Here is a 13162-nt window from a genome sequence, read left to right on the forward strand (position 1 = left end):
GAACAATAGTAATTAATTACATAGTTTAAAATCAAATAAAAAAAATGCTGATGGGAGCTCTGTTCGTTCCTTCGTTCGTAAGCAGCACTGTACACTTCCGTCGTTCCTTCGCTTTTTTATTTGTTTTCCTCTCAACCACAACCGCGTCGCTTCTCCTTCTAGGGTTTCGCATCCATAGGAGCTCCGCAATAACTGCCTCCTCAAAATTCGTCATCCTTTCGTTGCTGCCGTCGAGGTTCTTGCATTTTTATCCTCTTCTTACTTTCAACTTTCTCCTTCCTTTGCTTGTTTCTCTTTCTTTTTCTCTCTCACTCACACACACACACTTATTCCTTACATGCACAAACACATTCTCTTTGTTTTAGGAGTTTTATCCTTTGCTTAATTTGAAAGATTTCCCGCGTTTAGTTGCTTGTGCGTGATGATGTTTGCTTGATTTTCTGACATTTATTGGTTTTTTTAACAATTGACTTGTTTTTAGCTGTGATTGTTGATTATTTTTTCGGTTATGAAATGCAATGTTTCTTGTACCATACGCCCCATCGGGCCATCGGCCATGTGCAGTCCTCCGGTCCATCGAACAAGGCTGGGAGGGCTCGTATATAAAACATGTCCACCGGTCGAACGACCCCATAGATGAACTATATAGGACCATCGGTCGATCGGTCCTACATATGAATTACATGGTACTCCGTAAGGGACCATCGGTCAATCGGTCTCGCAAACGAACCATTCATTACCTCGTAAGGGACCATCGGTCGATCGGCCCTACGTATGAATTACGCATCACTGTAAAGGACCATCGGTCGCTCGGTCCCACACGAACAACACTTTAACTTGTAAAGGACAATCGTTTAATCGGCCCCCAAGTCGATCGCGCATCAACCCATAGAGATCCATCGGTCGATCAGTCTCCTAGGTGGTTCGCATAGCGGCCTTATATGTGACAATCGGTCGATCGGCTGTATAGATTAATTATTCACTAAGTTGTTAAAATCAAAAGATAACCAGTCTAGTCAAGCGGCCATCGGTCGAACGGCCAAATGAGACTAGTCAACTAGATTATTTAACGTTAAACAAGTCAGTAATTTTGATTAGAGGATCATTAGGCCATGATTAAGGAACCCTAATCATAGGCCCACACCGGAAACTATAAATAGGGCCCAAAGGTAGGTTGGTGAGGATCTTAATTTCGCATTTATTACTGCAGTTACACTCATATACCAATCGGCCCATCAACTGACTTAAACATCGGAGCCTTTTAGACAGGTACCCCGATCGTCTATTCAACCGATCGAGCGAGGAGATAGATTTCTTAGAGAAGAAGTTACCGCAGTTGTGAAGAAAGGAGATTTCGAGAAGGAAGGAGTAAAATTGAAGAGGTTCTTAGTAGGCTCTTGGTCCCTACACCTGAAACATTTTGGCGCCCACCGGGGGCCGAGCAGTCTTCTTTACACCATACACCCTTATGGTGACCACAAGAAACCGAAATAGCAACGTGGACGGAGGAAGAATGGCGGATGATCAAGCAGATACAAGGGAAATGATCAGGGCGATGCAACAGAGGATGGATGAAATGCAGAGGAACTACGAGGTGCAGATGCAAGTTCTGCGAGAGGAGAACGCCGCCCTTCGGCGAAAGGAGGAAGGTATCCCTTCGACCCCCACTGTGCCCGATCCGCTCAGACTGAGCAGTGTGCAGCAGCATCGGGAAGTCGAGCGGATGGAAAGTCGCTTGCCTCCCACAGGACAGGAGCAATCGCAGCCCCTGAGGGTGGAAAAGACGCACGCATTGAGGGGAAACATCTCTCACATGATGGCCAAGAGTTTTGGGGCCAACGAGGGAGGTCACCCTTCCCTACAACAGATCCACGCGTCGGGGAATTTCCCCTTCACCCAATTCATATTGGAGACCCCGTTGTCGTAGAGATGGAAGATGCCGACGTTCGACAAGTATGACGGGATGACAAACCCTGACAACCACATGCGGGTCTTCACCCACCAGATGATGTTCCATGCCGTGAGTGACCTGATCTGGTGCCGCGTTTTCTCGACTTCCCTGACCGGAGAGGCGTTGGAGTGGTTCTCTGAGCTATCGGCCAACAGCATCGACTCCTTCGCCACTCTGAAGGCCATGTTCAGCACGCAGTTTGCTCCCCTGAGGCCGGCTATCCTGACGGTAGATAACTTGGTAAATATTCGCCAATAGGATGGGGAGTCGCTGAGGAGTTACCTCGATCGATATAACCGCATGTCGGTCAAGATAAAAGACCTCAGCAACGAAATCGCTCGACATCACTTTTCATACGAACTGCAGCCGGACGTGTTTGCAGATAAGATAAGCTGCAAGAAGCCAAAAACAATGGAGGAGATGAGGGAGCGAGCGGCCAAGTTCATACAGATGGAAGACGTGCAGGAGTTTACGGTGAAGAAGAGGGAAAAGGAAGATGCAGCATCCCAGAAGAGCGCCCCTCGACCGAGCAAACCCCTTGCTCGGCCCAACAAGAAGAAAATGCCCAAGTTCACAACGTACACCCCCTTGGTCGTCCCCTGGGCGAAGATCTTGTTGGAGGCCTTCAGCACCGATTCACTTCCAGCATCCAGAAAGAAGCCTCCACCTCCAGACGTCGATAACAATAAGCACTGTCAGTATCATCGGACGATCGACCACACCACGGAGGAATGTCATACACTCCGCAAAAAGATTGAGGAGCTTATTCGACAAGGGCATTTGAAGAAGTACATTTAGCAGGATCGCCCCCAGCGAAGCCCGGTTAGGAACAGAAGCCCAGCATGAAGGCAGGCACCGGACAAGTGGGAGAAATGGAGAGAGCAGGAGCCTGACAGGCGAAGGAGGGAGTCGTCCAGAGTCCACCGAACCCGAGGAGGAGTCGTAGCCGGAGCAGGGATAAGCCCATAAGGGGTTGCATCAATACCATTTCGGGAGGATTCGCTGGAGAAGGATCGAGCTCATGTACTCGAAAGAGGCACGTCCGGGCGCTTAAGTTGGTCCATCTGGTAGAAAAGAAGGTGTGGTCAATGCCCCATATCACCTTCACCGATGAGGATTTCAAGGCTCCCGATCCTGATCATGACGATCCTATGGTCATCTCCATCGAGGTAGCAAAATATGGAATCGGGAAGGTTCTGGTGGATCAAGGGAGCTCCGTCAACATCTTATATTGGAAAAATTTTCGGAAGATGAACTTGTTTGAGGACCTGATCGTCCCTTACAACGAACAGATCGTTGGGTTCTCGGGCGAGCGGGTAGACACGAGGGGTTACCTGGACCTCCACACCCGGATCGGCTCGAGGAGAGACGGCCGAGAGGTAAGGGTTAGATTCCTGTTAGTTGAAGCTAACACTTCCTACAATGTCTTGCTAGGAAGACCTTGCCTGAATGCCTTTGGAGCGATCGTCTCAACCTTACACTTGGCCATGAAGTTCCCGTCGGATAAGGGGACGATATGCACCGTGCATGCGGACCAGCAGATTGCCAGGCAGTGTTACGCAGCTGGGTTAAAGATTACCCCTACAGCCGCCTTAGAAAACAACACCGATCGGAGGTTGCCATGACTGATTTGGATCCCCGAACGAATACGGAGGATCGGATTCAACCTGGGGGAGATACCAAGGAGATCTCGATCGGGATGCAACCAGGCCAAGTCACGAAGATAGGGGGAGCTCTGAAGCCGGACGAGGAGGAACTCCTGGGCGCGGTCATCCTGGAAAACCAGGACCTCTTTGCATGGTCATCAGCTGATATGCCGAGCATCCATCCTGACGTAATGTCCCAAAAGTTGGCAATCTTTTATTTGCTTAGAGGCTCCTAAACTCTTCTATATAAGGGGTGCTCCTAGACATGTAAAAGGGTTGAACATTTTGAAGTAAAAACACTCTTGTGTCTTAACCATTTGTGAGAGTTTCCTGCCTAGGGAGTGAATACTTTTAAGCCTTATCTTGCATAGCAAGTGGCCGCACACATCCACTCATCTTCAAGGTTGCCATGGCTTCTAGCCTAGCCTTGTAGTGGCGTGCTTCTCACATTTTTACCATTTCTTTCCTTTCCATTTTGTGTTTTCTTCTTCCTTTAATTGTTCTTGGTTTTCTATGGTTTATGTGCTTTCGATTTCCTTTTCGTTTTGAATCAATCCATCATCTTCTTCTCTTGAGTTTTGTGAAAGGAACCTTCACATCTAGATAGCTTGCTATCTTAATGTCCAGTGGGGATTTCACTTAGCTTTCTTAATCAACTCACACCATATTCAATAATCTTAAAAAGGAACAAGATAATCCTTCATCATATACCCTTTGCCCAACATCGATCGACTTATGGATGGAGCTTCGGGGCACAATTTCCTAAGCTTTCTGGACGCATACTTAGGGTATAATTAGATCCCTATGTATGGTCCAAACAGATCTAAAACGGCGTTCATCACCGATCAAGCCAACTTCTGCTACGAAGTCATGTCGTTCGGTCTGAAGAATGCGGGGGTGACCTACCAAAGGCTTATGGATCGGGTCTTCAGAGGGCAGATCGGTCGATCCATGGAGGTATATGTAGACGACATGGTCGTAAAGTCACAGACGGTCGAGGGTCACGTTCGCGACCTAAAGGAGGTCTTCCACTAAGTGCGCAAGTACAACATGCGTCTCAACCCGGAGAAATGTGTGTTCAGAGTGCCGACCGGCAAATTCCTGGGGTTCATGTTGACTGACCGAGGGATCGAAGCCAACCCTGACAAGTGTGCCGCCATCGCTGAGATGAAGAGCCCTAGAAATCTGAAGGAGATCCAACGGTTGGTCGGGCGTCTGACATCCCTTGCGCGCTTCCTGCCCAAGCTAACAGAGAAGATCAAGCTGATCCTGATGATCATGAAGAAGCAGACCGTAGATAAATGCGACGACCAATGCGAGGAGGCATTTCAGTAGATAAAGGTGATACTCAGGAAGCCCGATCTAGCCGGGAGGATGATTGCGTGGTCGGTCGAGCTCTCCGAGTTCGGCCTTAAATTTCAGCCGAGAGGATCCGTCAAGGGGCAACACTTGGCAGATTTCGCAGCAGAACTCCACGGGCCGATCTCCCCGACGGAACAAACATGGGTCCTCTTCGTCGATGGCTCGTCGGACAAACGCAATGCAGGAGCAAGGATTGTCATTGAAGGACCGGGTGGCTTTACGGTCGACCACTACCTGCAATTCAAGTTCAGAGCGTCGAATAACCAGGCAGAGTATGAAGCATTGATCGTCGGACTGAGGCTAGCAAAGGATCTAGGCGCCAGAAGGTTAAAATGTAACACTGATTCGCGACTCGTGGTCGGGCAAGTGCAAGGGGAGTATCAAGTTAAAGACGATCTGCTGCTGCAATATTATCATAAGATGGTTGAAGCCATGAAAGAGTTCGAAGAAGTAATTATCCACCATATACCCCGAGCGGAGAATGCCAGAGTCGATAGGCTATCCAAGCTGGCAGAGGGAAAAGAGAAAGGTCAGCTGAAAACCATCATCAGGAAAACCCTGATGAGACCCTCGGTAGGAGAATGCGCAGTAGTCGATCGGCCAGCGGACTGGATAAGTGATGTGCGGGAACTTCTGAGAAGAAGCGATGCCAGAAAAGACCTGAAGTCGATCGAGCAACGTCGGGCGCTCCGATTTGTCACTATCGGAGAGGATCTATACAAACGAGGTTTCACCGCGCCGCTCCTCAAATGCCTGTCGGAGGAAGAAGCAGGATACGTCATGAACGAGGTCCACAATGGCATTTGCGGGACGCACACCGGACGGAGGACGATGAAAGCACGAATACTCCGGGTAAGGTACTACTGGCCGACCATGGAGCAGGACTGTGAGGCTATGATACGAAAATGCAAAGGTTGCCAAGCCCATGGAAACAATGTCAAGAGAGCTCTGACCGAACTACACAGCCTAACGGCCCCATGGCTGTTCGCACAGTGGGGCATGGACATCGTCAGTCCATTCCCTATCGGCAGAGCACAAAAGAAGTTCATACTAGTCACCGTAGATTACTTCACCAAGTGGGTCGAAGCAGAAGCCCTAACTAACATCATCGCTCGGCAAGTCCACTCGTTTGTGTGGTGAAACATAGTCTGCCGCTTCGGCCTGCCCCATACCATCATCACCGACAACGGCCGGCAGTTCATCGATAAGAAGTTAAGGGATTTTTATAAGCAAGTGGGGATACGCCATCTAACCAGCTCGGTCGAGCATCCCTAGACTAATGGTCAAGCCGAAGCCATGAACAAGGTCATAGTGGCGGAGCTGAAGAAAAGATTGGGAGAAGCCAAGGGAGCGTGGGTGGACGAACTTCCGCAGGTCCTTTGGGCCTATCGGTGCACTCCGCATGGGACGACCGTAGAATCCCCTTTCAATCTGACGTACGAAACAGATGTTATGCTACCAATTGAAGTAGGAGAATAGACCCTTCGGCGGGAGATGCAAAACTTTGATGTGAATTGCGGACGCATGCGAGAGGAATTGAACTGGACGACCGAGCGGAGAGAAAGAGCAGCCGTGCGAGCCAAAACATGCAAGAAGATAGTGGCAAGAAGGTACAACGCAAAGGTGAAACCGAGGAGCTTCATCTGAGGAGACCTGGTATGAAGGAAGATGAACGAAGCGCGCAAGAAATCAACACAAGGGAAGTTGGCACCGAACTGGGAAGGACCGTTCTGCGTGACCGAAAGCTTGTAGAACGGAGCATATCGGCTTGAATACCTGAGCGACAAGGAAATATCGAATACATGGAACGCTTCACATTTAAAAATGTATTACTGTTGATAACACTATCAATAAAACAAGTGTTTAACGCCACTCCAGCTAACCGATCGATGGGGCTCCCTATGGGACCCGAGCAAAGCCTGACCGATCAAGGTGCGGGCTTCCACGAGGAAGCTCCGCTCGGTCAACAGCGATCCGAGCGATCTAATTAACCCTACGGGTAAATAAGTGACACGAGCTGTCGGCTACGATCAAGGCACGACGCCAACGATCTAAAGGAATTAAAAAATGAATGCGTAATAAAGTCGGACCGTTTGTGTCGTAAGCGTAACAATCAAACCAAGTCAACAACACAATTGATAGAAGAAATAAGACTAAGTAAGAAGTCATGGGTCGATCGCCCGATTGAAGTCAAACACAAAATAGCGGCCAATCGTCACACTTGTTCAAACACTAAGTTTACAAAATGGGTCGATGGCCCCGCGCGTTAACATCAAACTATTAAAGGATAGGCCGACCGCCCCAAACATACAATGATAAATAAAGATCAAATGGTCGATCGCCAGCAACGACGATAAATAAAGATCGAATGGTCGATCGCCAGCAACAACGATAAATAAAGATCAAACGGCCGATAGCCAGTAACAACGATAAATAAAGATCAAACGGCCGATCGCCAGCAACAACGATAAAAGAAGATCGAACCAACAGATAGAAAGGAAAAAGTTACTTGCCATATACATGTAAATGTTTGTCAAAAAATGGCCTAATAATCGATCGAGCGCGATCGACCACAAGGCCGATCGAACTCGATCGGTTATATTAAAATATACACAAAATTAAATTAAACTAAGAGTCATCAGTAGGAGGAGCGGTCGCTTCATCAAGCCGGTCGAAAAATCTTTCCAGTTTCCCTTCAACCAACCCTAAGTGAACATTGAACCGATCGGGGGAGCAGTGGTAGAAGAAGACGGCTTAATCGACAACGTTCTGGAAGCCCGTCTCGTATTGAGCAAAGACTTGCTCATCGGCAATACGCAACTCAGCCTGATACTCTTTAGCTTTCTTCTGCTAGTCAGCAGCCGATCCAACGACGACCAAATGCTCCAATGACAAGTCATCAAAGCGCCTTTGAAGTTTTCGCAGCTCGTCGACCGCCTCCTTGGCCTTCAGCTACTCCTTCGTCAGAAGCTTTAAGTAGGCCGACGCACTTAGCATGCTCGGCCTTCATGACACTCATCCGATCGAATTGGGTCTTCAAGTCCGATGTGGAAGCCTTCACCTCTTGTCGCCGCGAGCTTCTTCTCTAGGCTGTCGATCCTGCTCCGATCGGCCCGGGGAAACTTGGTATATATTGCAGGCAACCTAAGGGTCAATTCCTCGGCCCTCCGCAAAGCCTCCTCTTTAGATACGTCTTTCAGCATGTCCTTGACGCGATGACCCAGGTGGAAGAAGGCCTCCTCCTCAAGCCGAACCTCGCTACTGAGGAAGGCGGTGGCCAAGGACTCGGAAGCCTCGGCCTTCTTACTCCTCTTCGACGATCGACCAGCGGGGGAGTCATCCCTCTTAGTCTTTTTTCCATTATTCACCGCAGCGACAAGAATAGTAGAGTTGGGGGGGATGACGAAAAATCGAGGCCGGGTGACAACAGTTGAGGCACCGGTCGACGCATTAGTTGCAGGAGAAGGAGCCGTCGAGGGACCACCGGGAACACTCTGAAGGGCGCGGGCCATGAACTCAGCATTGGAGATCGTCGTTCGGGCCATGATATCTACAAACAAGAAAAAACGCGTAAGTTAATAGCAACTCCTACAACGATCGGAAAGATCAGAACAACTAACCATAAACCGCCCTCGACAAGTCCAGAGAGCGGAGGCATTGGAGCAGCGGCCTCGGTGGGATCTTATCGGGGAGGGTCTTGAGGACGGCTAGGTCAGCCCGCTCGGCGGGGGTTAAACGGTCCTCCGTCCAGGGATCAGTAGGCGGAGGAAACGCCGTCCAGTACAGGGGGAACTTCGACCGACCATCCACATCGAATATGTACTTTCTGCCCCGGCCGGGAATCGCAACCTTGAGAAAGTTGGTCTTGAAACCCTTGTACGAGGCAAGGTAGAGGGTGAACAAACTCTTGTTCACCCCAAGAAAGGAAACCCAACCTTTGGACGTGGTGGGTCGGGTTTTATAGAAGTGCAGGAACAGAGGCATGGTGGCTGTCAGACCAGCCATTCGGCAGAGAACCTCAAAGGCCTGCATTGACGCCCAGGTGTTCGGGTGTATCTAGATCGGTGCGTATTGAATTTCTGGTAGAACCGCCATTTGCCAATCGGCGAACGGCACGGTCAGACCCAGATCGTGGAATAGGCAAGCATAGACATAGAAAAACTCTAGCTTCGCCGCTCCCTTGCCATGGCAGACCCTCTCATTACTGGCACACACCTTTACCCGGAGAAACCCGTCCTCCACCTCGTCACTAAAAACCTTAGTTCGCTCCACCAGGTCCCCGAGATCATTACCCCATCGGAACCTCGTCGCCCCCGGACACCTCGACCACCCCACCTGAGGATCCGTCTGAACTCGATGCGCTGGAAGACATTATTACCTGTAGAAAGAAGAAGACGATCGGTGGCTCGGGTAGAAAGAGAGAAGAAAGGCCACACACACCTATTTATAGAAAGGCCTAGGAACACGTGGCAGCACCAGGACCACACGATCACGCGTAGATCAACGGCCCGTACTTCACAACGCTTCGCATCCTAACTGACAGGCACGATCTACGAAGCAAGATAACTGTCAAGAAACCCCTTCGGCCCATCGGCACTACAGTCTTTGCAAACCTTCTCGCTCCACCTTCATCATCGCTCAAGGCTGGGGGGCTTGTGTACCGTATGCCCCATCGGGCCATCGGCCATGTGTAGTCCTCCGGTCCATCGAACAAGGCTGGGAGGGCTCGTATATAAAACATGTCCACCGGTCGAACGGCCCCACAGATGAACTATATAGGACCACCGGTCGATCGGTCCTACGTATGAATTACATGGTACTCCGTAAGGGACCATCGATCAATCGGTCTCGCAAACGAACCATTCATTACCTCGTAAGGGACCATTGGTCGATCGGCCCTACGTATGAATTACGCATCGCTATAAAGGACCATCGGTTGCTCGGTCCCACACGAACAACGCTTTAACTTGTAAAGGACAATCGTTTGATTGGCCCCCAAGTCGATCGCGCATCAACCCATAGAGATCCATCGATCGATCAGTCTCCTAGCTGGTTCGCGTAGCGTCTTATATGTGACAATCGGTCGATCGGCTGTATAGATTAATTATTCACTAAGTTGTTAAAATCAAAAGATAACCAGTCTAATCAAGCGGCCATCGGTCGAACGGCCAAATGAGACCAGTCAACTGGATTAATTAACGTTAAACAAGTCAGTAATTTTGATTAGAGGATCATTGGGCCATGATTAAGAAACCCTAATCACAGACCCACATTGGAAACTATAAATAGGGCCCAAAGGTAGGTTGGTGAGGATCTTAATTTCGCATTGGAGAAGAAGTTACCGCAGTTGTGAAGAAAGGAGATTTCGAGAAGGAGGGAGTAAAATTGAAGAGGTTCTTAGTAGGCTCTTGGTCCCTACACCCGAAACATTTCTTTTATGGTATTTATATGCATTTACGTGTTGTTTTAAAGATGTATTTAGGATTTAGTGTGCGTGTTTTTGTCGGTTTTTCTTCCAAGTGCATTTTAACTTAATGAATACCTGAATTCTTATACATATCGCTCAATCCATGGAAGATTTTGCTCCCTACGATTGTATTGTTGCTATTAGTAGTTGTAAGGGCAAAAGAGGATACACACTGATCTTGCTCAACTGTGAGTGTTTTTTTTTCATTGCTTAGTTTTATCTTGTGAATGTGTTTTAATTATTTCTCTGTCCCGTGTTGTATAAAGGATCGTAGAAGGTTTTAATTTGTTTTTCTTATACGCATTTTTTATTTTGTTTTGAATATTCGTTTATTTATAAAGTAAAAGTGAATGAAAATGACTTCCAACTAGTTTTGCTATCGTTGTTGGATAAGGGAGAGTATTTAGCTTTTTTTCGTTGCTTCTTTTCTAAATGGAACCAACCTTTCGCTTGACACTCCTCAGATAATGATAGATAAATTAGAGCGAACAACACAGTTATTCCAGTTTGCTGAAAAGTACAGGGGGTCCTACAACAATGCCTTGAAACCCTTTGTGTGCCCCTTTTACTGCTCTTACTTTGGTTATCAGGTAAGCTTTCAACTTTTAAGGGATGTTCAGTTTAGCAAGAGGATACATACTTATTACTCAAAATTTGTTGGTGAATAATATGGTAGGATGAGCTGTTGTGGGGTGCTGCCTCGCTGCACAAGGCTACCAAGAATCCAATGTACCTAAACTTAAAGTTAATGGCCAGATCCTTGGAGCTGCAGAGTTTGACAACACCTTTGCGTGAGATAACAAGCATTCTGGAGCAAGAATACTTGTTTCCAAGGTTTCTATCCTTCACTGTACTGTAAACAAAACTATAAACATAATGTTTTCTAATTTATAGTTTTTGTTTTCCTGGTTCAAAGGGTACAATCCCTCCATGACTACAAGGGCCATGCGGACAATTTCGTTTGTTCCATAATTCCTGGGACCTCTTTCTCTTCCACCCAGTATACCCCAGGTGAAGTTCATTTGAGACACCAGTACCAGTACCACTAAGCCTTAGAAACCTTATTGCTACCACACTTATGTATGTGTATGTATGTTATGTCCAATGATAGTGTGTTCAACTTCTGAAGAATTTGAAACCAACTTCTGAAGAGAAAAAGATGTCAGGTTTTACAGAGGGGGTTTCATTGGGGAGAACAACACCAATGAGATTTGAGCCTAACCACATAAGACACTGACACCACTCTCAACCCAAAACCTTAAGGCAATGGGTTTATGGGTCTTTATTCTTATATAGTGCTTGACTTTCTCATTTCTGGTCAATGTGGGACTTAGACTCACACTTGGATTCCTAACAATCTCCCCCTCAAGGGTGAGTCCCTTCAACCACATTGGTACACTCCCTCTCCAGCGAAAGCTGCCCAACTACGAGTACTCCTTTTCTGCCCTTTTCTGTACCACCGTTATTCTTAATGGGACACGCTTACCTGGAACCCTTACCTGGGACTCTTGCCAGGAAGACTTTCGATACTAGGACCATACTGGTACTGCACTCGTCTGAGCCGGCATTAACCATCGGCTCTGATACCACTTGTCAGGTTTTACAGAGGGGGTTTCATTGGGGAGAACAACACCAATGAGATTTGAGCCTAACCACATAAGACACTGACACCACTCTCAACCCAAAACCTTAAGGCAATGGGTTTATGGGTCTTTATTCTTATATAGTGCTTGACTTTTTCATTTCTGGTCAATGTGGGACTTAGACTCACACTTGGATTCCTAACAAAAGATACGTGCCGAGAGCGTTCAAGTTGCTCAACCCTTCCTTATAGGATCAAGGACATGTACATCCAAAGTCTTAACTTAGGTATTATTAATTAATCTTTCAATTTTCAGGATGAATTTCTTAATAAACATTTATACAAAATTTAAGAACATGACCAATTAGGTTTTTTTAGCAGACTAAGCCGAAAGTTGACTGTGATTCTTCATAGGCTTGTTTTTAATTTGTTTATATGCAATCTGAATTCTGTTGATTTGTTTGTGCAGGATTTTTTCTTTGACAAAATCTATGGAATGCATGGGTTGAAGACTCTTCACTTTTTTCAGTTCATCATTACCCAAGCACAAGTGATAAATATTAGTTATTTCATATTAATATTAGTATAATGTATTTATATTGAAATCTGGCAAGAAAAGTTAATTATTCCTTCTTCATGGAATCAGAATTCAATACTCAGTGTGAGTTGTTTACAATTGTTTATTTAATATAAGTGTATTTATAACGTCATTATTTCTTACATTTCTTCTTCCTATTATTCAATCACCATTTTGCACAAAACCATCGACATCCCCAACTTTGGTTTTATTGAGCGTACATATATTTTGATAGAGAAGAGAAAAGAAATAAATTAATGCATACGGTAAATATATTGTGGTTAGAATATAAACGCATAAAAAGGTATTAAGGTGGAGATTAAGTTAAGTTGTTAATTTGACTAAATAGTTCACTGGAAGGATTAAGCCTTCATAAATTGTTATAAACAAGTTTAAAAGAACTTTTTAGCTACAACCACTTGCTAGAGATGAACCAAAGATTTGTTACAACCACTTTGTTAGGGATTAGCTAGAAATTTGCTACAAACATTTTGCTAGGGATTAGCGAGGGATTTGCTACAACCACTTTGCTAGGGATTAGTTAGGGATTTGCTACAAATAATTTGCTAAGGATTAA

The 13162-nt window shown here is 46.6% G+C and overlaps 2 protein-coding genes across 2 annotated transcripts; both read left to right on the forward strand.

Annotated features, from left to right (window-relative positions):
• The first annotated feature begins 60 nt into the window (after positions 1-60).
• Positions 61-11581, forward strand: LOC114170735 (endoglucanase 17-like). The gene is made up of 4 exons (XM_028056283.1): positions 61-235; positions 10891-11016; positions 11103-11260; positions 11343-11581. The coding sequence occupies exons 2-4, from the start codon at positions 10894-10896 to the stop codon at positions 11473-11475; spliced, it is 414 nt and encodes a 137-aa protein (XP_027912084.1). The 5' UTR covers positions 61-235; positions 10891-10893; the 3' UTR covers positions 11476-11581.
• LOC114170237 lies at positions 4972-6099 on the forward strand. The gene has a single exon (XM_028055728.1). The coding sequence runs from the start codon at positions 4972-4974 to the stop codon at positions 6097-6099; it is 1128 nt and encodes a 375-aa protein (XP_027911529.1).
• Positions 11582-13162: the final 1581 nt, after the last annotated feature.

Source organism: Vigna unguiculata, chromosome 11 (genome assembly GCF_004118075.2).
Source record: "Vigna unguiculata cultivar IT97K-499-35 chromosome 11, ASM411807v1, whole genome shotgun sequence".
NCBI lineage: Eukaryota > Viridiplantae > Streptophyta > Magnoliopsida > Fabales > Fabaceae > Vigna > Vigna unguiculata.

Coding starts and splice junctions, on each gene's coding strand:
- LOC114170237 (XM_028055728.1), top strand. CDS start 4,972: ATGATTGCGTGGTCGGTCGAGCTCTCCGAGTTCGGCCTTAAATTTCAG.
- LOC114170735 (XM_028056283.1), top strand. CDS start 10,894: ATGATAGATAAATTAGAGCGAACAACACAGTTATTCCAGTTTGCTGAA. Junction 11,017..11,102: donor GCTCTTACTTTGGTTATCAG/GTAAGCTTTCAA, acceptor ATAATATGGTAG/GATGAGCTGTTGTGGGGTGC. Junction 11,261..11,342: donor CAAGAATACTTGTTTCCAAG/GTTTCTATCCTT, acceptor CCTGGTTCAAAG/GGTACAATCCCTCCATGACT.